Source organism: Lepidochelys kempii, chromosome 14 (genome assembly GCF_965140285.1).
Source record: "Lepidochelys kempii isolate rLepKem1 chromosome 14, rLepKem1.hap1, whole genome shotgun sequence".
Lineage (NCBI taxonomy): Eukaryota > Metazoa > Chordata > Testudines > Cheloniidae > Lepidochelys > Lepidochelys kempii.
The window spans coordinates 20,162,220-20,188,525 of NC_136393.1; the positions used below are offsets into that span (position 1 = coordinate 20,162,220).

Here is a 26,306-nt window from a genome sequence, read left to right on the forward strand (position 1 = left end):
TCATAACTGAACACACTCATATTCCTTCTGGAGTCCCGTCATCATGGCGCTGCACAGAGGGCCCTGCTGAACCACCAACTCTTCAGTTCCTTCTTGTCAGCTGGCTCTGACAGAGGGGTAGGTGGGTGGGTCTTGGAACGGACATGAGCAACACATCTCAAAGAACAACAGTTACGAAAAGGTAGGTAACCATTTTTTCTTTTTCAAGTGCTTGCTCATGTCAATTCCAAGTAGGTGACTCCCTAGCATTTCCTAGGAGGAGGGATCGGAGTTCATTGATTCGCAGACTATAATACCGCTCTGCCAAATGCAGCTCTGCCAAATCCCTGGCCTGTTGTATGATGGCGTAGTGTGAGGTGAAGGTGTGGACTGACAACCACATTGCGGCCTGCAGAACTCCTGTGTTGGGACCTGGGCCAGGAATGCCACTGAGGACGCTTGCGCCCTTGCGGAGTGCGCTGTCAGTGCAGGGGCTGATACCTTTGCTAGGTCATAGCATGTTCGAACACAGGAAGCAATCCACCAGGAGATTCTTTGAGAAGGCACTAGGAGGCCCTTCATCCTATCTGCTACTGCAACAAAAAACTGGCTCAATTTTCAAAAAGCCTTCATCTGTTCGATACCAAAAGCCAATGATTGCCAAACGTCCAGAGCACGGAGCTTTTGTTCCCAGCTGTTAGCGTGTGGCTTAGGGTAAAAAACTGGGAGAAAAAGGTCATGATTGGCACGAGACTGAGAGGCAACCTTTGGAAAGAAAGACTGGGTGAGGTCAAAGCTGAACCTTGTCCATAGAGAAGATAGTGTATAGAGGTTTGAATGTTAGGGCCTTAAACTTGGACCCTGTCCTAGCTGAGGTTATCGCCACCAAGAACGCTACTTTCCACAACAGGCAGAGTAGCAAATATGTTGCTAGGTTCTCGAAAGGGAGGCCCCCATCAGTCTTGAAAACACCAAGTTAAGGTCCCATGCAGGGATTGGTTGTTGAATTTGAGGATATACTCTGTCCAGTCCTTTAAAAAGCGGCCAATCATTGTGTTAGGGAAGGCTGATCAGCCTGCAACCCCTGGCTGAAAAGCAGAACTGGCAGCCAGTTGAACCTTTATTGATGACACTGACAGACACTGTTGCTTCAGGTTCAACAGATAGTCCAAGATAAAGGGTACTGATGAGTGCATGGGAGAAGTACTCCACTTAGCCAAGTAGGTGGTCCTAGTGCATTGGCAGGGAACGGTAAACCATGTGGCAGGGGCTAGGGCTTAAAATGCCTTCGCTGCAATGCCAGGGTATGCATGCCAAGGGACTTGAGGGTGGCCCTTGAGTCCTTAAGGTGATGTAGCCGTGAGTCTGTCTTTTCAGAAAAAAGAGGGAGGAGCCTTCGAATGGGAGATCCTGAGTCGACTGCTGGACCTCATTTGGGAGTCCTGAGGCCTGCAGACAAGAGCTCCTTCTCATGGCCACGGCCGAACACATGGTCTAAACGGCTGAAAGGGCAACGTCCAGGGCTGCCTGCAGTGTGGCCCGTGCCACTAGCTTCCCCTCCTCCACCAAGGTGGAGAATTCTGCCCTAGATTCTGATGGCAGTAGCTCAAACTTTGATATAGCTCCCCACGAATTGAAGCTATATCTGCTGAGGATCGCCTGGTGGTTTGAAATCCATTGTTTTATTTTTGAATGCAGGGCTTTTTTGTACATAATTGTACATTTGTAAGTTCAACTTTTATGATAAAGAGACTGCACTACTGTACTTGTATTAGGTGAATTGAAAAATAATATTTCTTTTGTTTTTACAGTGCTAATATTTGTAATAAAAAATATAAAGCGAGCACTGTACACTTCGTATTTTGTGTTGTAAATGAAATTAATATATTTGAAAATATAGAAAACATCCAAAAATATTTAAATAAATGGTATTCTATTATTGTTTAACAGTGCGATTAATCACATGATTCGCGATTAATTTTTTTAATTGCTTGACAGCTCTAATTCAAACCCTTTAGAGGGGACAAAATATTTCCTCTCAGTCCTCTTTGCCGTCAGGGACAGCAAGGCAGGGGTCTGCCTGTGAGACTTTGTGGTGTCCTGAATCATTGAGTTAGTGGCAGAGCAATACAGGACAAGCCCAGTGAAGTCAGGATGTCCACTATGGGGTCCGAGGACTCGGTGACTTCTTCGACCTGGAGTACCAGGTTCTGGGCCACTCTCCTCAAAAGCAATTGGAGAACACTACTCTCCTCGAGTGCGGGGGCTGGAGAGATCCTGCTACAGCTTCATCTGGTGACGAGGATGATGAGGCCAGTATGGGAACAGGTTCTTGCTCCTGACCTTCCACACCAAGTGGGTCTCACGGTGCTGGCTCCTCTGGTAAGGTGGCTAGTTCAGTGCCGTGCGGTTGGTTCTACACCAAGGGAAGCGGAGGAGGTGCACGGCTCTCAGAGATCACTGACTGAGACCTCCTGGAATGAGACCCTGGGGCTTGATGGAATGTCCATGAAGTCCAAAAAGGCCACTGCACCAGTAACTGCCACTGCGCAGGCCAGGGCACATTATGGAATTGCTGATCCATTCTTGTGTGCCTCTACTCCGATCTGTGTCCGCTCCTTCTGGACACGTAAGTGCAGTGTCTGAGTGGCCCTGCATGGGTCACAACGCACTCAGGGCCTTTCGCCCCGACGTTGGCGTGGACAAGTGCTCCCTCTCCAACTTCTTCTGTTTCTTATGGGGTACTGGAGACTGGGAGCGGTGCCTGACTGAGCCGTGGGTGGAGCCCCTCTGTATCAGAGAATCCTGTTGGTACCGAGAGTCTCTGGAGCTAGAGTCCCTTCTCAATGCCGAGGTCTCCCTCATAGATGCTGGTGCATGCCACACTGATGTTGATACGCTGGGTGCACTAAGACTAAATAAGAAACTAACTATTTTAACTATTTACAGGTAACTACAAGAAAACCACTAGGGAAAGCCTTGCAGAAGCAAGAGAGAAATGACATTCTGGCTAACTGTCACAGGCAGTAAGAAGGAACTGAAGAGGCAGGGGGTTGGCAAGACTATATACATGGCGCCATGACGGCATGACACCAGGGTGCACCTGGACCAACTGGACAGATACCGCTAGGGGAAAAACCTTCCGGAAACTGCCCGCAGTGCGCACACACCTACTTGGAATCGACATGAGCAAGCACTCGAAGAAGAACAATGGTTATAGCAGAAAACAAAAACATATTAGCTTTTAGTCAAACCACCAGCACTTAACACAAGAATGGGCTGACCAATTTCTGAAAATTTTGAGCCTTGTATCCTCTTTTGTTTGCTTTCTTCCCAATTTGCTGTCATCATAAAGCTACTCGTGCTTTGAGATATAAGCAGCTTGACTTCAGCTGAGATAGCAAGTAAACAGTTCTCTCTGGAGTCAATACTTCCTCAAAGATACACAAGCAAGAAGTCTAAAAAGCAACACATTCTCTCCTCACATACACCAAATGCATAATAAATTATGTAACCTGCTCTGTAGTAACCCAGAACTTGCAACTATGAATGCAAAACTGAAAATCAATTTCTTGGCAATAATGCAGCACATTCCATATGCCTGATATCAACATTCTTTTCTAAATAACTTGATACTGGGCTGGTGAACTGAACCTAAGAAGTGAGGGGGCATATGGAAGCAGACACAGACAGCTCAGTCACACAGCTGGAAACATCTGTGTTTGGGTTATTACCACATAGTATCTAGTAGCTACTGTCAGATAGAATACTGATGAATTCCTAGTTTTGTAGCAGTTTCTGCAATTATTTTATCCCCTCTATATTAATGTTTTTTAGCCAACAACAGCAGCCACAAAGAAAAATAGCAGAACATTATCTTTAATAACACATTTGATGTATAACTTCTAGTATACAGGGACTTGAGTTTTGCTAGCTCAGAATGATTTTACCTTTGAAACATCTAGTTGTTAGTGTGAATATGTAGAAATTAAACAGAGAACCAATATTCTCTACCTATTTTCAATTATTTTTCAAGCTTGGACAATAAAAGTTTTGTTTGGAACCACTTCCAATGGTCCTAAATGTATACAGCACATATTCATTTCAAAATTAATCTTCCACCAAATCCGAACCATCCATTAGAACATCTGGGAGAAAAAAAAATATTATTCAGCCTTAATATTTGTGAATGATTGCTACGGATTACTTTACCCTCTAGAGTTAACTAGTGAAGGGAAATTATGCAGCAGTGTAAAGGTACATGACATATACATGTAAATAAGAATTCAAACATTTAAAAGAGATTTACACACACAGTTTCTCTCCTCTTCAATGTCAAATAAAAAATATAAGTAATGCTCTGATTTATAATCGCCTGATTTAAAACTAAATTTGTCTGTACTGGAAGAGACAGAATAATCCCCTCTGATATTTACCACAATGAATCATATATATATATATATATATATATATATATATATATGTATTTTGCAGAGATGTGACATTTTGCTACATGGTGCAACAGACTTTTTACTTCTGGAGACATGGGATTTTGCTGGCTAAGCTCACAAGAAAAATTGGTGCGGTGGTTTCATCCTAAATCCCCAGCATTTAACCACGCTACACATTGTGGAGCAATTGTCTAAGGCTGGGATACCTAGGGGTTTGCAAATAACAACTGACTTTGGGTCACATCTTGCTTGCTTTACTCATGCAAGTAGTGCCATTGAACCCCAAAAATCAGTAGGACTCAAATTCATGGAACTACTCACAGGAGTTAAGATGGGTAAGATTTGGTTATGCCTGGGGCAGTTTGCATTGAACCTGCCCATATTCATACAAATGGAGCCTGATCATAAGCCCACAAAAATCAATTGGAAAACGCCCATTGACTGCAATCATGCAGAATGAAGGCCTTAGTCACTCACTTCATAGGCACAATTTACATGAAACACCTATAACCTGCTTAAAACACGATGTTTTGTAAGCGAACAAAATCTAGAACACTGAACTTATCTCCTCAGACTTACTTTTTTAACATTTGCTTCCGAATGAAATGGTTAGGAAACTAACACTGAGACCTGGTAAACACACTTTTGCACTGTACTTGGGTACAAGCTAATGAAATGAATAACTTTGTGCTATGTGAATGAAGTGAGATCTCCAAACACCTAAGGATTCATATAAGATCTACAACTCCGAATGCTCAAACTGTCACCTCTGGACTGTATGTGTGGTATTTCACATGCACATTCTGAAAAGTCACTTTCCACAATGTTTCTCAAGTACCAAACTCCTTTAAAAAAAAAATCTATTTAGGTAGGAAATTAGAAAAACCTTAATATAATGCAATTAAATTAAAAAGGCAACATGTAACTATGTCACTAAATACAGTACTAAATGGCATTAGCAATATTTCAACTAGTCAAGCAGGAAACTGCCAGCAAAACATATTCCACAATTTGTTCTTGAATGGGAAGGCAGAGAGAAGAAATCACTGGCAGACTCCTTGGACCATGAACAAATGTAAAACATATCAGCTGTTTAATAATGTTTAGCATCAAGAGATCAATATAGGACATTTTTAAAAAATACTGTATCCAATTGATATTGCAAGAGGAATTTATAGAATCAGAATGCGATCACTTGAGTTAAAAATCTAGCCAGGACTCTAGCATTAACATCTCCATTCTTAAAAGATCTCATGACACTTTTTATAAAGACCACAAGCAATCAGGAATTTGATTTTACACTGTATCCAAAAAACTGGACTTCCGGCAGCAGCATAGTGCCCCATCACTACACAAAGGCCTGGTTCAGTTCCAACTCAAATTCAGTCTTATTGAATCATCAATACCATCTCTCCTGCAGAATGCCTAAATATTGAGCTGACTCAGCCTTGTTTACAGCAGCTTGTCAGTCAAATGGGATCAGAGCAGAAGGTAAAAAAGTCTGCAGCTATATACAAGGTTGAAAGATTAATACAAAGTTGGAATTAGTACTTAACATGTGTGAAACACGTTTAAACAACTTGACTTAAGAAAAATCAACCACCATATTAAAAACAATCTATGTGTTTTGTTGACAAAACTAAATAAAATATAAAGAGTTAACTTACAGAATCCAGAAAGCAGAGGTAGGTCCCTGAACTCTGTATTACTGCTTGGTTTTTAGCAAAGCCAACTAAAGAGAAAGTAAAGAGATAATGTTTCACATAACTTTAGAATTATTTTTATCGCAACATTTTTTAACTTATACTGTAGTCAAGATTAAATGAGACACACAAGTGGAGATCTACGTTATCATGAAAAATGTTTTGTTTTACATGCCTTAAACAGAAATCTTTGAAGTATTGTGGCTACCTGGTCCAGTCCTGCTCTCAACAACACCAGTCTGTTGTGATGTGATCCAAACACTGCATCTCACATGCTGCTAAGATCTCTGGGTCTGGGAAGTGATTGATCACTGTTCCTGGCTCTGGGTCCTTCAGGTGCACTCTCTAGGCACAGGCCCCATGTCTGAAATCATTCTTGAGCAGTGGGATCCTGCAGTCTGGTCACCTAGACACTGGAAGCCTGGGCTCAGCTCTCAGCCCACCCAAGCCCCCAATTGCTTGAATGCATTCCCCTGAGACCACCTGGCAGTGAGTGCTCAGGTTTCTAGTTAATCCCTCTAAGGGCATAAAGGGAGGAGACAAAAAGCAAAGCAAAGGAATTTCTTAAACACACACAACTTTACTCTTTAAAAGCACAAAACATCTATGAAAAACAAACTCCTGAATGCAATCCCCCTCATTTTGATCTCTCCACCTTTAATGAGCCCATGGTTTCGTCCAAGTCCTTCATGCCTACACTCCTCCTTCTGGGCCTTCTATTTCTGGAATGGCTTCCTTTGCTTAGAGAAGCATTCCATTTTAAAGTAGATTTTGTCCCTCTTTAGTCTGATGGAAAAGACGGCAGCTCTACAAGTGCTAACAATACAGCTCCATAATTACAAGCCACGGGCACTCAGGTAGTAACAGTGGGGCAATCTTTTTTTCCCCACCTGTAAATTACATTTTTATAGTGTTTAGATGACCAAATGGTCGACCGTCAACCAATGTGTGTAAAAATATATTTCTCCAGGATAGGGAAACTAAAGGAAGAAAAATATTTGACACTCCACTCTTTGCCTTTATGGGTGTAAGTGACTTCCTCCAGATTTGGTGAGGATATTCTGTACAGTAATTTGCAGTTCTGAATAGCAAATAGACAACCAGGAATTTGACTCTTTGAGGGGTTTGAATTTTCTGGGGGGGTGTGGGGTTGTTATTCAAGTTGAAAACCAAGAGGACTGCAGAGAAACATTTGTTTTTAATGAAAAGCTTCAGATGCAAACTGGACTACATATTTTACATGGGTGCTCCCTTTTTGCCTATGTACACTCTGCTCTAGAGAAGGGGTTCTCAACCTTTTTCCTTCTGAGGTCCCCTAACATGCTATAAAAATTCCATGGCCCACTAGTGCCACAACAACTGTTTTTCAGTAGATTAACAGCCAGGGCCAGTGTTAGGGGTAGCAAGCAGAGCAATTGTCCAGGGCCTCACACCACAGGAAGCCTCGCAAAGCTAAGTTGCTCGGGTTTGGGCTTTGTGCCCTGGGCCCCAGTGAGTCTAACGCTGGACCTGCTCTCTGGTTTATTTTGGTGGAACCCCTGAAACCTGCTCACAGTCCCCCCACACCCCCAGTGGGTCCCAGATCCCTGGTTGAGAACCTCTGCTCTAGAGGTCTTTACCCTTAAACAATAAAAATTGACACACTGGAAAAGATTATTAATCTGTCTAGGCCAGTAATCTTCCTCCAACAACAGCCAATGGCAGATGCTTAAGAAGAAGGCATATACGGTAGCATATCATGAGGAACATTTCTTACTAACTCCAACTGGTGATCATCTTATGCTCTGAAGAAAAAGATAACACTTATTTTTTCCTAACTAGTGTAAATGTTGGTGCTCTTCTCTTTAGATTCTTCAGTAAAGGGTTAAAAAAATGCTCAGGGTTTGTTTTTTTTTAACTTAAACTACAGTTGTATTCATTAAAAATTAAAAAATTCAATAGCCACAGTTTTCATAATCTTCCTTGTCTTAAGTAGGATTGAGCATGGATAGTGTACTCTCTACCTATGGGGACTGTAATGGACTTTCACCATACTAGTTTAAAACACTGGTCAATCTACAATACTGGTTCAAACCCAGAAGCAAATTAATAATGAGTACAAATCACCACCACTTTATGGCTCATATAACCACCATTTTATGCTGGCCTACATGAAATAGGTTGGTAGGCTCAATCCAGGCCTTAGTGAACAGATGTACACATCACCCTTATTTAGCAATTTCACCAGTTGATCACAACTAGGCAAATGCTGAGCTACGTCAAGTGTACACTATATTCACATCTAGTCCATGCTAAAACACTCTGGTATTATTGTTACATTGTCCTCCCTCCCCCATTCCCACCTATTGTTTCATCTGCCTTTTGTCATTAACCAATACTGCACGTTCTTTAGACCATGGACTGACTTTTACTGTGTTTGTACAAACCTTCACACAACAGGGCCTCAATCCTCATCTGGGCCCTCTAGATGCTATTCTAATGTAAATCATAGACAAAAAAAATCAAAAGGGCAAGAATTTGCAGACCAGCCAATCTTTTTGGCCTGTGGTGTGGGCCCTTTATAGGACTGCAGCAAGGCATAAGAGAAAAAAGCCTGCAGAGTACTACTCTGCCTGTTCTGTAATAAATAGAAAATTTTCCAGTGCTGCAGAGACTAATTTAGACAGACTGCCCCTCTCTCTCAACAGGAAATAATATAATATTGGTTATTCTCTTTATCTAGAGCTACATGGAGTGCTGAAGGGAGCAAATCAAAAGGCACACAGTTACAATGAGCATAAATATGGAATGCTTACATGGAAACCTCTCCATGGGAACACAGACACACACAAAAGTGTCGTCAAATTATAATGCTGATATCATGGATCCATTGTGCCCACCTTAACAGTGCAGCTCTAAGAGAGGAGACCCAGGCTGTTTCTAAAAGCGTACAATGATTTTTACTAAGGCCTTGTCAACACAAAAACTTTCAGCAGTTTAGTTAATCCACTGAAAACCTGTGTGGATATTCCTACTTCTGTTTATGAGTGTCTTATTTCAGTTTAGCTTAAATCTATTCCTGATGGAATGAAATTAAAGCAAAATAAGCCTGTTTAAAACTGAATTAAAAGTGTCCACCCAGCCTATTGCACCGGATTAACTAAATCTATTTAAAAGTCACTTGTACATGAAGACAAGTCCTACTAATAAGCAAAACTATTTAAAAAAAGAGGCGAAGCCAAGAAGCAGCAATGCCAAACAGCTGGTGTAATCATCCTTAACCCCCCTCCACCAATTCTACCATCCCCTAGAAAAGAAAAGGCAGAAGAAAAAAGGACAGCATGGCTTTTCAGTGCATTCTCTCTTAAGTGGAAGACAAAGGACAAGGAACAGCACAGGAGTGCTTAACATGCATGCCCTGAAAGATACAAGAATAGCACTGGATCTTCCATACATGATTAGAGTCCATAGGGTTTCAGAGTTGCATGCCTTTCTCTGAGCATTTACAAACCCTTTCCCCAACGGGCTAAATGTGGTCACAACTCCAGGAGTTAACATCTAAGATGTTGTCTACATGAGAAAGCTGCACTGGTTAACTTAAAGAGTGATTTTAACCAATTCAATTAAACTGGTGTGACTTTCCAGTGTAGATAAGGCCTAAGTTAACAGCCTGGTACCTGTACTTTTCCTCCTTCTACAGATTGTTCTGCACGAGGCAAGCACAAGGGCACCTAATTTAATCTGAAAAACCTTTCGAGTCCTATTTAATACTATACCTGTAATTTAGGCCCCGACTATGCCACAAGTGCAGCTAAGTCAGGAACCTTGTTACAAGATGGTTGTCACCTGACCAGGTTACTAGATTATTCCACTGTATAGTCTAGAAGATATGTGTAGTATATCTTTAAATCTACAGCAGGTAGACAGTAATGGCAAGGGTGGAGAAGCTTTAAAGTGAAGCACAGATACAGAGTATCTTTAAGGATAATACCTCATCTAATTCTAAAAGATCCTTGATCCATATTTACAGAAATTACTTTCTATGGGACCTTCAGCATGATCCCTAACCAGGCTAGAGCTCTGAACTAGTAATACAGACAGATTCATACGGAAAGTAAATCAAGGAACAACTGTTGCACTCTGACTGTACTGTACTATAACATCTGTACTGTACTGTAACTGACTTCCATGAGTCAGTTATAGTACAGTACAGATAGGTCCTTCATCATTCTTCCTGAGAATTCAAAGCGAAGAGATCATTTCCTGTCTGCATTTTCCACTAACTCCTGGGAGCACTTTGGCCCAACCACCAACAGCACAGTAGCACTCAAGGTTACACCTAAATTAGTTGTTTTTAATACCTTTTATATGTAATAGTAACTCATACGACAAAACGAGTTGGTAAATTCAACAGCTCTCACAAGACTAGAGTTGAATTTCTGGCATCCACAGCTTCAGTAAGAAACAGCTAAAGCAAATTAGCAAGTCTGGACATGCCAAACAGGAGAATCCATAGTTTTGAACAGTTGCCTCCTAAGGAAAAGGGAAAAAGAGAAGGATGGAGTTGACCTTGCACTTGTAATCCCTGCACTGGATCAATACCTATTCTACCAGGATCAGCTGTAACTAAGCCTATATACATATTTCACTCACTATTAACATGATATTTCAACAGTCATCACTGTAAAATGAATGAAGTCCAAGGAAGCAGTGATCAAGGAAAAAAAAGGCAAGGTGACTCAACTTCAAGATGAAAGTTAAAAGATTCATAGATAAGGAACTTTCCAAAATCTTTAAGATACTGCTTTTAAATCAAATATTTTAGGGGGGAAAATTTGAAGTATAAAATGTTATGTCAAAAAAGGTATAAAATATTTTTTCTAGATTAAAACACATGTCTGGAATTTTATTAAACAGTTACTTATAACAACAGTGTCTTAAGAATAAAAAAGGTATGTTAATTTTGTGATTTAAGAAGAGATTTAACTCCCTGGGGAAACTAGATATTGAAAATTGGTTTCTCACAATGAATCCTGTGTTTGGCATAAGCAAAGAATTTGCTTCAATATTACTGTACTGAAGAAAATCAAATGTTTGTGCCAGAACTCTCTTTTGTAAGGCCTGCTTACTTGGTGAAAAGAGCCTGTTACTATGGTCACAACAGTAAAAACTTAAGCCTCAGTGAGATATTAACATTCCTTGCTCTTGGAAAGAAAAAGGATTTTTTTTTAAAGCCAGTGACCCTTTCTTTTTTAGTTCCCCCTCCCCCCCCGCTTTCTTTTACATGATTGAAAAGAATCAGAAATGAATTTTAATCCCATATAAATAGTCCAAGACTTGAATACCGACTGCCACATTGTTTCTGTGTTGGGGCTTCTTTCACAGGAAATATTCCTTCCAGTTGTAATTACTCTCAAACATACCAAAATAAATCACTGAAGACAAAAGCATAATAAAGATTTCAAACTACCCTGGCTCCCCAAATGTAACAACCTCTCAAGCAAAAGAGGTCCTTATATGAAGAGTGATCTCACATTGACTCCTACATAATAATCTGTTTTTTAAAACCAAGTGTATTTTGTTTTATTATTATTTAATGGGATGTACATGAACACGCCTTTTGATTACGTTTTGTTTGCTAAAACTAGAGGAGCTTTTGTCATTCACAGATTAATTCAGTGCACAAACAAAATTTTATTTATTTCCATATATTGACACCAAAATTGTCTGGAAATGTTTGTGAAGAGGAAATTAAAAATTACCTGAAATAAAATTAGGCGTTTCTTGAATGGGACTGTATCACCTAGAATGAGTACAGGTTTCTTTTGGGCTGCAAACAGGTTGCTTCATCAAAGAAAGTAGAAACTGACCCAGAGTATTGTTTCAAGATGTTCCAAAATTATGCCTCTCAAATTACTGGTATATTACAGGACATTTGTTTAAGGTCAATTTTCTGTCCCCAGCCCCCTATCCATCCACGGCTGTTGCCTATACAGCTCCTACAGAGACTATCAGCACACCATCCTCCTCCCTGCTCTTCTGACCAGTCTTCCACTTTGTTCTCTGCTCAGACTGAAGAAGAGATCAGAAAGAGAAGTGAACTGCCAGTGTGAGAACAGCATGAGCACAGTTATACATGGAGGTGGATGGAGCAAAGTTATACATAGCTGGGTGGAGCACAGAAGAGGGAATAGACAGAGAGGTGAGAGGGGAAGACAAGAAGAGTAACAATGATGTGAGCTGCATTGCAGGGATCAATGTCTCATTCTACAATGATGGAAGGGCTGAGCGATACATCTGCAGGTGATGTGGTTAAGGTTTACATTTAAATACAGCATAATTAGATGGGATTACTTTGCTTCTTTCTTAAGCAGTATCTGGATCTCTTCAAACAGAACACACAAATTGCAAAGCTCATAGAGTATACAGATGCAATGAAATAGGGATGTTTTAAAAACTCTAGTTTGTTTTGTCACCAAGTATCTTTGGAGAGTAGTGTGGCTAACTCATCACACATGAGAATGGAAAGGGAAGAAAACCCAATTAAGAATTATATTAATGGGGGAGGAAGGCATTACTGTTTACCATGCAAATAACCAATGGCAATTTTTATCAACTCAACAGAGTTGGATGTTGACTGCAGACCTAGAAGGCTGCCCACATACAAAAGGAATGAATTATATATCTACTGAGTACTTCACTACTGGGGTAAATGCTCTATTAAAAACACTGTACAACATCAGTCTGTGGTAAATAAAGCTACAGTCTTTTAATTTCCAACTGTGATGTATCCTGGGAGCATATGGGTAACAAACAGGGGCAGGGGTGGATGCCGATGTTAGGATTTTAACACCACAAACTAAGCAGTGCAGAACCTCTTCAGCAAATGTGAAAATTAGAGATGTATCTTGAAAATATCATCAATGAACTGGAATCCTGAGGAGGATTTTATTCTTAACTTTATTCAAAATTATTAGTCAGAAATTTTAAAAACTGTATTTGATAAGCTAAGCAAACTTTGATTCTACTGTACACCAAAAGCCTCACACAGCAACATACTTTTTGTTGTAGTCTTATATTTTGAGCAAAACTGTGAAAAAACAGTATGAGTAAAAGAAAAACAAACTACTAGGAGACTGCTTCCCCACCTATTCAATACGTACATTTAATTCATGTTAAGAATGATGACAGATAAACAAGAAGATCAATCAAGGAACACACGGTACCCTTATAAACGTTTACACTACAGGCTATAGACCAGAGGTGGGCAAACTACGGCCTACGGGACCGTCCTACCCAGCCCCTGAGCTCCCAGCCAGGGAGGCTAGCCCCCGGCTCTTCCCCTGCTGTCCCTCCTCCCCTGCAGCTGTGCAAGCAGCACAGCTTCCACCCGCCCACCTCCCAGACTTTCCAATAAGCCTGTCCTGACGCTCTGAGCGGCATGGTAAGGGGGCGGGGGGGGGGGTTTGGATAAGGGGCAAGAGTTCCCGGGGGATAGTCAGGGGGTGGTTGGATGGAGTGGAAGTTCAGGTGGCGTGGTCAGGAGACAAGAAGCGGCGGGAGGAGGGGACTGGATACGGGGTGGGGTCCCAGGGGCTCCTGGGAGGAGGGGACAGGAACTGGGGGGGGGGAGTGTGGATGGGAAGGGTCCTGGGGAGCAGTTAGGGATGGGGGTCTTGGGGGTCCTGGTCAGGGGACAAGGAGTGGGGTGTTGGATGGGTCAGGGGGCCTGTCAAGGGGCGGGGGTGTGGATAGGGGTCGGGGCAGTCAGGGGACAGGGAGCAAGGGGGGTTGGAGCGGGGGGTTCCGGGAGGGGGCAGTCAGGGGACAAGGAACGGGGGAGTTGGGATGGGTCAGGGGCTCTGAGGGGGGGCAGTCAAGGGGCAGGAAGTGGGAGGGGGCAGATACGGGGCAGGGGCCAGGCTGTTTGCAGAGGTACAGCCTTCCCTATCCCGCCCTCCATTCCGTTTTGCAACCCTGACGTGGCCCTCGGGCCAAAAAGTTTGCTCACCCCTGCTATATTCGTATAGTTAGTGAAATTAGATGGAATTCCTAACTAACAAGTTAAAACTTTCTTAATAAACAAATCAACAGATAAATTTTAGAAGACATTTATTAAAAGGTATTTTGTTCTGTTCCTCCTCAGGCCTCTGCCCCTTCTCATGAAAGCAACTACTCTGTCTTTTCTTCCACATCATACAAAAAGAAAGCTAGGTTGAAAACTCATCTCACGAGCTTTACAGTTCATACCCTACTAAGCCTATCTTCATTCCGTAGTAGTTGTCCTTGGTAATACAACTTGAATCCGTCATTTACCAGCCACTTATGACTATTTCAGAGCAACTTTTTTATTTCTGACTTGGATCTAAATGTAACCATATTTAGAGTCATTCAAGTACTGGAACTAACACACAAAACAGGCCTAGCATCTTCATACTCTGCAACTACGGCTGTGGAAAAGGAAAAATCCCACCTATAACAAAGCCTTTAAATTAAATTAAATTACATTATACATGAAAATAGACTTTGTTCCCAAGAACACATACTGAAAAAATAAATTAGTTCAACTGATTAACCAGAAGAACTATATTACTGCCCAGCATTAAAAGATCCAATGCATCTGACTAAATGTATACAGTACTGCAAACCCCAAGTGTTTAAAAATCATGAGTCTGGCTGCAAAACAACATGAGATAGGTTTAAAAATCATAATATTTTAAAAACTAATAAATTTGCAGTTCTTTTTACCTTTGCCTTCTGGTTTCTAAACCTTTTGGGTACACTCAGTTCAGATACTCAGGGTTTTCTCTGCAATTCTGCAGTCTAGAAACTTACTTTTTTTTTTTTTTTTTTTTATGAAAGCTGAGATACTCATGTAATCATTTGTATCCAGGACCAAGGGTGTTAAGACCACCACCAAGTATCACCAGATTTATAATAAAGTTGCAAGAATTGGCAACATTGTTAATACATTATAAACAAAAAAACTTTTGCTGAGTAAAGCATAAATATTAAGCCATAGTCCACCTTCCTGCATGTATAGACAACTTCCACTAAAATCAAAAAGTAGGGCCAAATTCTGTCTTTATTTGGGCTGTGCCTCTGAATGTGGATCTCCAGAAAATGATTTTCTATAGCAATTCCATCTTACTGCAGAGACCATTCTTAAACTAACAATAAACTGTTCCTGCCAAACCAAATTATTTAGTCATTCTTTAAAATCACTATTAAACAACATACCTCCTTGGGGTTGAGGTGAATCATGACCATCAATGACAACTCGAATACCCACATCTTCTAACTTGAGCTTCCATTTTTCAATTATATTAATTGAATTGTCCTGAGAAAGTGATGACATAGAGGCAACAATTTTAACTTATAGGGTAAGCTAAAGTAAATAAAAATTCTTACAAGAATTAGGTTAGATAATATTTTAAAACTAAATATAAAATATACATACCTTACTAGCATCATTAAACACAGATAGCTCCATGGTACCTTCAAAATCTTGCTCCACAATTGACTTCAAGCATTCATCCAACCAACATTCAGTATTGCGAACAGGCAGAATAACAGACTACAATGAACAAACAGAGAACACACAAACATTATAAAACATGAAAGCATCCATTCTCCTTGTTTATTTGCTGTTTATCCAAAGAATACTCATTTAAAAAAGGAAAGTGCCTGATCCTTTCATATCCTTTCATCAAATATGTACATTGGCCATAAAAAAGAAAACTGCTCTTTCCTTCACAAGTAAATGGTATTTCTTCTCCACCAAGCTTTATTTTTTTACTCTGCAAAACCCACTATGTGTTAGTTTCTGTGGTTTTATTCCTTTGAAAATTCTTTGAACAAAAAGCAAACAAAATGTATACACCACCAGTTATTTACTTGCAGCACTACTAATTATTGTCTCCAGTCTCTTAACTTATCCTCAGCTTCACCATTTTACCTCCATCTTCTCTCAGTTCAGTGGGGATCTATTCTTTTCTATCCCAGCTACCCAGTTTGAACTTTTATCTGTAAAGTAGGCTACTTACATATCTCATCTCAGAAATCCTTTGTAATACTTGGCCAATGTACTGCTGAGAGAGGCTGCTTCTAAGTAAATATCAAAGAGACTTCTTTGTTCCACCCAATAAAAAATTGCCTCTCTAATTGCACCAACTATTCTATGTGTGGGACATATATGTATAAAATGTAGAACTTATTTAACTTTTTTTAAAATTATCTGTGAATTATAAATGATAAGACACTAAACAGCAAAACCCATTAACGTTTTCAATGATGTTTCGCAAACAAAATATCTGTATTTCAAACTAAAGATCTCATTCAGTTCACAGTGTGATAGCATTAATACAGCTTACTCCGTTATCATCATGGTAACACATTTAGAATGGAATTACATTATTATAGGCATAACTGAAAGCACCATCTATTATTAATGTTGCCTAATACTTCTCATGAAAAAAACCCTCTTTCCAGTTGCTTATAACTTTCCATACTTTAACTAATTTTCTATATAGGATATCTGTCTCTGATTGAATTTTTTTTTGGAAAATTTCTGCAAAAACAAATCAGAGAACCAAGGCTAGTGAAAAACAATGTTGTTTTGTCAATGTTGAAAAATTATGGAGACCGTTTCTCTGAAATGCTTTAGTTCCTCCACACTTTGAAGCAAGGACTTAAAATTTGCCAGTGGGGTGGCCTTTGTGTCAAAGATGTGCCTTTTGCTATCCATACAAAAATCTGCCCAACTTTGAACAAGTTATAAACCATCAAAAAAATCTGTTTGCACATGATCAGTAGAGGCTTATTAGAGCCTTGGCAGCTAAAAACTCCAAAAGATTATGTTTGCACTAAGCATCCTCCAACCCTGGGCTGAGCAGAAACTTCACTGCAATTTCAGCTCTCGCCTGTTGCAGGCTGTAGCCAAATACTGGAAATGAAAGCAGGAAGACTATCTTGCCAATGCTCTCAATGTCTCCTGAAGGGGCTCAGGCAGCATGGAGAGGGAAGATGGTTTCTTCAAATGCTGAGGGAACAAGGGTTAGATGAGAGTGAAGGGAACAGGAAACAGATTGGGACAAAGACCTGGAGTGGAGAACACAAAACTGGGACTAGTGACTTACAGTGGGGGAGAAGAGAGGGAAACGGGGACTGTCATGGTAAGAAAACTGGTATTGGGAGAGTAGGACTGGGTGGGCAAGGAGACTGTGAGCTGGGTGAGATGGCAGATTCCTAGATCTTAATGCCAGGAGAGACCATTAGATTATCTAGTCTGACTGGAAAGAAGACTGGGACTGGAAGCTATGAACAGGAGGAGGATGGAGGGGGACTGGAGTCAGTGCATGGGTTGAGGGAGAATGGGACTAGCTAAGCAATTATATTGATTCTGGAAACTAATGGGGGAGGCTGGTGTTGGGGGAATAAGTTGGAGGAGACAGGGCAGAAGGGGTCAAACTTATATGCATTCTGTACATAAGAAACTGTTTTCTGTAGGATTCTTCCCTCATTTGTTGCCGAAGTGGGAAGGTGTATAATGATGAGGCAGAGGATTGCAGGAAGAGAAAGGAGATAAAGGTAGTTGAATGCTGCCCTAGAGAACAGGATTCTATTCCTGCCTTTACCACAGAGTTCCTGCGTGATGCTAGGCAAGCCACTTAGACCAATCCTTTCACTTGGGGTCCCTAATTCTGCGTTCCTCGTTTTCTAGGTGCCTGACATGAGACCCTGGGATCTGGTGTGCAGAAGTGCTGAACACCCACAACTGCAACTGAAGTCAATGGGAGCTGTGCTTTTGAAAAAATAAAGTCCTATATGTAGGACCCTACCAAATTCTTGGCCATGAAAAATGCATCTGTGAAATCTGGTCTCCCCCTGTGAGATATGGTCTTTTGTGTGCTTTTACCCAATACAACACAGATTTCAGGGGGGGGTCCTGCCCAAAAGGGAGTTTTGGGGGGGTCAGAAGGTTATTTTAGGGAGGTTGCGACCGGACAGCGGCAACTGCTGGCCGGGCACCCAGCTCTGAAGGCAGTGCCCAGCTAGGAGCAGCGCAGAAGTAAGGGTGGCAATACAATACCATGCCACCCTTATGCCTGTGCTGCTGCCTTCAGAGTTCAGCGGCCGGAGAGCAGCAACTGCTGGCCAGGCGCCCAGCTCTGAAGGCAGCAACGTTGAAGTAATGGTGGCAATATCATACCATGCCATCCTTACTTCGATGCTGCTGCTGGTGGCAGCTCTGCCTTCAGAGCTTGGCTCCCAGCCAGCAGCTGCCACTCTCCAGCTACCCAGCTCTGAAGGCAGTGCTGCCGCCAGCAGCAGCACAGAAGTAAGGATAGCAGTACCACAACCCTCCCTAAAATAATCTTGTGAGCCCCCCCACAACTCCTTTTTGGGTCAGCACCCCTACAATTACAACACCGTGAAATTTCAGATGTAAATGGCTGAAATAATGAAATTTACCATTTTTAAAATCCTATGACCGTGAAATTGACCACAATGGATCATGAATTTGGTAGGACCCTCGCTATATGCTAAGCACTCTGAAAAATTAGGTCCTAGGTGTCTCAAAGTGGGCACTTTTGATCTTATTTTCTCTGTGCCTCAGTTCCCCACCTGTAAAATGGGATAATACCACCCCCTTATCTCACAGGGGCTTTGTGAATATTAAGATTTCTGAAGCATTCAGGTACTATAGTGATAACATCATAGAAAATTCTGTGAGGAAATTAATAATTCTGTCTTCAAAGTATGGTTTGAATAGTGTGCAGTAAATAAGATCTAGAACCATACTTCCAACATTTGAACAAATTACTGAATAGCTACTCATTAAGTGACTACCATTCACTCTGTGCACTGAATGAGACAGGGGTCCTATGGAAAAAAATGGTTTGTGATCATGTAATTAAAGACTGTATTGTAATGCAATACACATGAGAGGACTGAACAAACGCTGGCATTTCCTAACTTCTGAGTAGTTTTTTGTGTAATGTAATATATGCCTAGAAAACAAACATGTGAATTATAACTTCGCACTTCACTCGCACATTCCCTCCACAGACCTAACAAAAATTACTGAACTTTACCACACGTGAATTAATCCTCTCATCACTCCTGGGAAATAAGTATCGTCACAATTTTATCATTCTATAGATGGGGAAACTGAGACAAAGAGGTTGAATGACTTGTCCAAGGTCCCACATGAAGTCTGTGGAAGAATCCAGGAACAGAATCCAGCTCTCCAGATTCCCATGATTTAACTGCAAGACCATGTTTCTTTCAAAGATTAATTAATGTGATCACTATATTATAATTAAGAAGAAAGCAAAAACATTAGAAAAATGTTAAAATGAAATTAGCAATGGTCTGCGTTGTGTGTGTGTGTGGGGAGGTGTTTATCTATACACACATCTCTATACGCACAAAATGCATCTACTTTAGGCTTGATGAAGCATATGGCCTGATATTATGATTGGCAAATATCAAGCTGTCCAGTATTTCACAGCAAAATACAAAGTGATATTCATTTCAGACTTTATATTCTAAACCTAATTCTATATTCCAAGGTGCCAGGGAATCAAGCTCTATGAATGAACTCACCTCCTAGTTTTCAACAGGGTGTTTTACTAGGGAATAGTGGTATTTCAAACAAGTGGAAGGGCCATGTTTGCACAATAATGCCTTCTCTGCTTTTCTTAAATTTTCAGAAAAATAAGTTTGGTCCTCTGCTTTGATAAAATTATTAATATCACATAGAAGACAAAGAATTATATGGCATGCAAATTAAGAAATGAAGTTTTGAGATTAAAGAGCTTTGCTTCACATTAGTACTTTGAGACTGCCAAGCACATAAGCAGAAACCTGAGATTGTTTCAAAAGCAACTGCTAATGCTACACTACACAGTCTGATTCAGTCAATACATTCAATTCACTAAGGATTTTAGTACTCCCAAGATGGCAATTAGAATAAGACTTCATATTTTGAACCACATTAACCCAATGTTATTATATTTTTTAAAAAGGGAAAGTACTCTCCCCAAGTCTTCTGATAGGCTTAGTGGTAGCACTAACTAGCCACAATACATCCACGCAAATCAGTGGTTCTCAAACCTTTTCTAACCAACTAACCTCAATGCAAAATTTGTTTGGCTGACTACTCTATCACCACTAATTTGAGTATTTAAAAAAATACACATAAAATGCATTAGCTGAATCTGTCTATATTTTTCTTGGATTTTATCTTTAAACAAAAGTAGAAAGGCAAGGTGTTATATTACCCAAACACACTTACATCCAATATGAATAGTCAAAAATTGCAAAAGCAGCACTTTCATGGTGCAGCCTGTATTACAAAATTTGTAAACAACCACCAGCACCATCAAGGTGCTTGGAGCTCTGCACGATAGTTTATAATGTTTTAAAAATATTATTTTAAAAAAACCACTGTGATCAAGTTTCCTCTCCTCAGAGCCACCACAGCAAAAGTGAGATTGATGCCTGTCACACTAAGTGCAGTCGTGGAATCCCTGAGGATGCCTCTGAGCAAAAGTCTCAAGAAAGAAGTATTAAATGTATATAACAGTACATACATGATTATGAACCAGTTCAGAGTGACTGATGACTTTGGGGTTTTGTGCCATTGCTTCAGGTCCTATCATCCCTACTCAGTTTGCTGGTTTTCTGTGGTTGACAGGACCCACTCAAGTCCAGAGACAGAGGTTACAAATATCAAAATCCAAACCTTTAATTTTTCCTACAGTTCATTTCTCTCCGTTTTTAACTTGGTTTACAAGTTACATTTGGCAATGACCCCATACTACAAATCCTAAAGCAGGTGTTCCAGTTAAAGTGCTTCAGTTAAAGTGAGAAAATAACCATGCAAAGTAGCAAATTTCATTCAGAGGCTCTAACATGCCTCACTATAGGAATACATTACATGCACTTTTAAAATAATTATGTGGTAACATCTCTCCAGGGGCACAGACAAGAGTCTTGCAAATAGCTTATATATTTATTGTCATCTCACAAATTCAGTTCCCAAGTGTTTAACTTGTAATTAGCCATATCACCATTAGCCGGCATTAATTTGTAGCAGAATCCAACAAAAGAGCATTTTAAGGACCCGTAAGCTTGCAGAAACTTCACACCAAGTCCCAAGGATATGACACAAGACTGGGAGTTCAAGAGACATGAGTTTCACACCCAAGTCTGCCACTTATACAATGTGGAACTTATCCAGAGCCTTTTAAGACAATAGGAGTTTTTCCATTGATTTAATAAGCTTTGGAAAAGAACCTGTGTGGTTTTGGGTTCTAACTGTTAGAAACCTCAGTTTCACATCCTTGAAATGAGAATAATGAAATTTAACCCCTTGTAAAAGGCATTTTGACCTATGGATGAACAACACTAAACTACTACTAAATGATTATTATATGATAAGTCTCCACTACTTCTACAAATGTCACTAAACCAAACAAGTCATTTTTTCATGAATATGTACTGAAAATAACACACACTTTTAAAATGGCACTCTGTTCAAGTGATTCTACACTAAAAAGCCTTCTTTTCCAGTCCCTATCCTCTTTAAAAGTTGAGATTTAAAAACAGAGAGTAATAGTTCAAAAGTGCCTACTGACTTAGGAGCCTAAGTCCCATTGACTTTCAATGACACTTAGGCACCTTAGTCACTTTTAAACATGGCACTTAGGCACTTTTGAAAATTTTACTCATCAGAAACAAATGTCAATTTTTGAAAACCAGCATGGGTTTTCTTTAACATATCATTCTTTATTCCAAGCCATTTCAGTCCTTTACTTCTGGCAAGATTGCATTAGTTGTGGCAACTGTCTTCCACAGGATGGCCATTTATTTCAAATTACGTTAATAAGGTTTTTAGGCCCCAACATCTGATCTGACTTTATATTGTTAGAAACAGTGGAGAGAAGAGCTTTTAGATATCTAAAGATCTTTGTTTTTATTTTTTTCCTAGTGTGCTGTTTTGTTTCAGTAGAGCAAAACACAAACTACTGTTATTTTTGAACTGAAACAGCTACATCAAGAGAAGAAAATACTTTCCCCCCCTTCAAAACAAACAAAAGAAACACCTTACAAAGAGTACAGAATACAAAATAAACAATTGCTATAAGAAACTTTCGGCAATGTCCTTTCATATTCAGTGATGAGACAGGGGTATGTCCAGCCATAACAGAGCAATTCCTTTTCTCTGTAAGTACAAATGTTGTAAAAAGAGAGGGCCACAATCCTGCTTGCTTTCCCTAACTGAGTAATCTCCCCTTCAAAGGGACAACTGGTGTAAGCATGCAAAGAAGGATTTGGCCAGAAAGGGAGTAATTCTTTACAAATTCTGAGACTGACCACCAAGTATAGAAGACTCAAGAGTGTAAGTGTAACAATGAGAAACATACCACTTGAATTCTACATCCTTGCCCAATTATGGAGTCCAATGATGCTCTGGACTGCAGCTGGGGATTGTCTGGTACAGGAAGTGATATTGTTGCTGGACATCTACACTTGGCAGGTACAGAATCACAAGCGCACAGTCCTTTCTGCAGAAAGGGGACTTGACCTCCAGCTGCTGAGGAGGGGCTCCTAGGAGCCCCAACTTCTTCTGACATGTCTATCTTTCTCGCCCTTTGGACACACACAAGACAAGCTCTGGGGAGAGGAGTGAAGTATACCACCAAGGGAGTACAGCAGGTTCACTATAAAAGAGCATGAGGACAACACTTTCATTCCTGCTTCCTTGGAGTGGCTCCTGAGAAGTGAGAGCAGAGGGAACTCAAGTCCAGTTCTAGCCTATGTTCCAGAGGGGGTGGAAGGCCCCATTCCAGGCAGCTGCCAACGTGAGAAAACCACAGAGTTTACTGCTAAATGCCTCTGAACCAGTCAAAATGTCCAGGTCTCAGACTGAAAGTACCAGGGGTTGGGTGGGTCCAGGCCATGCATAGTGTTAATCCAGGCAACACTCCCATAAAATGCATAATCACTGCCACTCAGGGGGTTGCTCGCCCGCTTCCCCCCTCAGGGTGCTGTTTTCCCCTCCCCGCCCTAGGGTGTCCTGCTTCCCTCCACACACACTCTCCCTCAAGCTGCTGCTCCTCCTCCTCCTCCTCTCCCCCTCTGCGAAGTGCTGCTCTCCTGCCCCTCCGGGTGCTTCAGCTGCCTGCTCTCTTCGCCCCCGTTCGGCTCACCCCCCACGTGCTGCTTGGACCCCGCGCGCGGCCCCCCCAGCCGTTGGCGGCTCAGCGCTCACTGGAGCCGGGCCCCCGACCCTGGAGCCGGGCCCCCGACCCCAGAGCCGACACGCCCCCAACGCTCTCCGCCGCGCGAGAGGAACACTCCCTGCCCCGGCCAGCCAGCCAGGGAGAGGAGTGGAGACAGCGGCTAGAGGGGCCGGAAGTGAAGCTGAAGAGGCGGGAAGGTGACAGTCTAGGGAGTGGGGGGGAACCATAGAGCAGGAGGAGTTGGTGTTTTTTTTGAGGGTGATGGGGAGGGAAGTGTGATTCTGCGGTGGTGGGAGGTTCGGGCGCTCTGGCAGACTGGAGGGCAAGGCTGGAATGATGCAGGCGTGGGGGCCTGGGGTGGTTGAGGATGGGGGCATAGGCGCTGGACCTGGGGGACCTGCTGCACCCTGGCTTGGGTTCCATCATATACAGGTTTCAGAGTAGCAGCCGTGTTAGTCTGTATTCGCAAAAAGAAAAGGAGGACTTGTGGCACCTTAGAGACTAACCAATTTATTTGAGCATAAGCTTTCGTGGGCTACAGCATCTGATGAAGTGTCTGCAGGGTTTGCAGTTTGGTTCAATGTCTCTCAGCAAACACACACACACCGCCCCCATACAAATTGTTCCAGTGCCCCTGGATGTTTGTAGACCTAGGGTGAGGGAGGGGGTGGAGGAACTGTGGTTCACTGGTTATTGGCAGCAGGGGTGGGTCTTGGATTTAGGGGTGGATGGGTGGTGTTTGGGGTTCTGCCAGAGGGGATGTAAAGGGTGATCATCTCAAGCCTGATTTTCAAGTTGCCTTGGTATCTGGCAGGGGACTTGTTTGTTTGTGTAAGGAAAGCTGTTTCCACTGTAAACTGCTTTAATTTCATGGAAACTTTCTCTTGTTTTCATTAGCCCCAGGCTTTGTTAAACACTGTTTTTACAATATCTAAATTTTCGACCCTATTTCACCTGACGATGCACCTTTAAATATACCAGTCATGTTATTTTCCATGATGTAATGAAGTTTAGATGGGTGTGCATGTAAATGTTGTTTGTTTTAATAGTAACATTGGTTCCTGTAGTTACTTATCCTACAGCTTATCTAGTTGTCACACTTTTAAACTTCTGATTTTTTTTATTTTTCAATTAAAAAATACTCCCTGTGTCTCTTTCGTCTGTTATTGTATCTCATTAAGGACTGGTATTGCAAATGCAACCAGTATCACATTTTTAAATAACAATTAAACTGGCTTTAAAAACAACCCAACAACTGTATTTTCTTAATGATATCATCAGTAAAGATAACATTGATTAAAGCAATGATCCTGGAAACATTTATGCAGTAGGATTGCTCACAGTTATAAGTGATTGCAAGGTTGGGACCTATATGGCAAGCTGTTTAGAATATAAAATATTTATACAAAGTAGGGATGTAAGTAACGTTTTAAAAACAATAATGTGTAACTGATTAAAATTGTATTGGTTACACAGTTAAACATTTAACCGGGGAACTAAGGGGATCCCCACTTTAAGGCAGAATCCCCACTGCCAGCCCTGCACCTGGGGAGCCCCGCTGCCAGCCCTGCACTTGGCATCTCGATGCTCCCAGGGTCCCAGCTGCCAGCCCCGTGCCCAGGAATCCCCGCTGGCAGCCCCGTGCCTGGCACGCCCAGGGTCCCTGCTGTCAGCCCCTGGGCTCTCGGGTGCTGGCCCCAAGCCTGGGACTCTGCTGCCCACACCAGGGTCCCAGCTGATGGCCCCACCCCACAGGTCCTGGATGCTGGCCTGCCCCCAGGGCTCTGTGTGGGGCGGCAGCTGGGACCCTGGGCATCCCAGGATGCCAGGCGCAGGCAGCAGCAGAGCCCCAGGCATGGCAGAAGCCGGGACCCCAGGCATGGGGCTGGCAGCCAGGTCTCCGAGCATGCAGGCCGGCAGCCGGGACCCAGGGCAGAGTTTAATCGTTAATAGAAACCGCTAAGCATCAAGCTTATAGGTTAGCTGGTTAAACTTTTACATCCCTAATACAAAATCATCTTTGGCAACCTAAATCTTCCAATTGTCCCTGGATTATTTAAAGACTCTATTAAACAGTCAATTCAACAAGCATAGAGATCAAAGTTATCTTAAAATGTTTGTTGGCATGCAAATATGGATGGGTGAAGGATGTGGGGAAGACAGCCAAACAATCATAATTCATCATTGGAATTCATTTAAAATTATCTGTCCAACTTCCCTCCCTCCCCCCACTCTGTGGGCAATGTTGGGAAATGTAATATTTTTTCCCTCTGATAACATAGACTAACTTTGTACTTCCTTGTTGCCTTCATGACTTTTTTTTTTATCCAAAATAGATGTAGAAGTTTATTTATTTATCTGTATTGCAGTAGTACCTAGGAGTCCCAATCATGGACCAGGACACCATTGTGCTAGATGCTGTACAAACATGGACCAGATTGTTTCTCCCCCAAAGAGCTTACTATCTAATGGCTTATCCTCACTATACAGGCACAGCTATGGGCCTGCAGTAGTGCCACTGTAGCACTGTGGTGTAGACATTTGCTACAACTATGAAGAGTTTTTTCCCATCACTGTAGTTAATCCACCCCTCCAAGAGGCACCAGCTAGGCTGGTGGAAGAATTCTTCCATTGCCCTAGTGGTGTCTACACTGGGGCTTAGTTTGGATTTACTACCCATCTCAGGTGTCTGAATTTTTTCACAGCACTGAGTGAGGTAGCTAGATCAATGTAAATTTTAGGTATACACCAGGTCTAAGTAATTGAAGACCCAAACAAGGCAACTGGAGATGCATTTTGAGTTATATTCCACAGGTAGCTACAGAGGGCAGCTAAACTAACTTCCTTTCTAAATATATAATAAAAGCTTTTACTTTATTAAATTATTATAAGTACTATTGGAAGAGTGGGCCTGATTTGTAAAGGTATTTAGGTACCTA

The 26,306-nt window shown here is 41.5% G+C and overlaps 1 protein-coding gene across 5 annotated transcripts in view; it reads right to left on the bottom strand.

Moving 5' to 3' along the window:
- The window catches only part of QTGAL (queuosine-tRNA galactosyltransferase), a 296,108-nt gene extending 272,699 nt beyond the window's left edge, over positions 1-23,409 (bottom strand). For 3 of the 5 annotated variants that reach the window (XM_073311993.2, XM_073311994.2, XM_073311996.2), the window contains exons 1-4: positions 22,549-23,316; positions 15,573-15,689; positions 15,353-15,452; positions 6,098-6,162 (exon numbers count right to left, since the gene is read on the bottom strand). In XM_073311993.2, coding sequence (XP_073168094.1) covers positions 6,098-6,162; positions 15,353-15,452; positions 15,573-15,689; positions 22,549-22,758 — 492 coding nt within the window. In that variant the 5' untranslated portion in view covers positions 22,759-23,316. The other 2 variants (XM_073311998.1, XM_073311995.2) reach the window with 2 other exon arrangements.
- Positions 23,410-26,306: the final 2,897 nt, after the last annotated feature.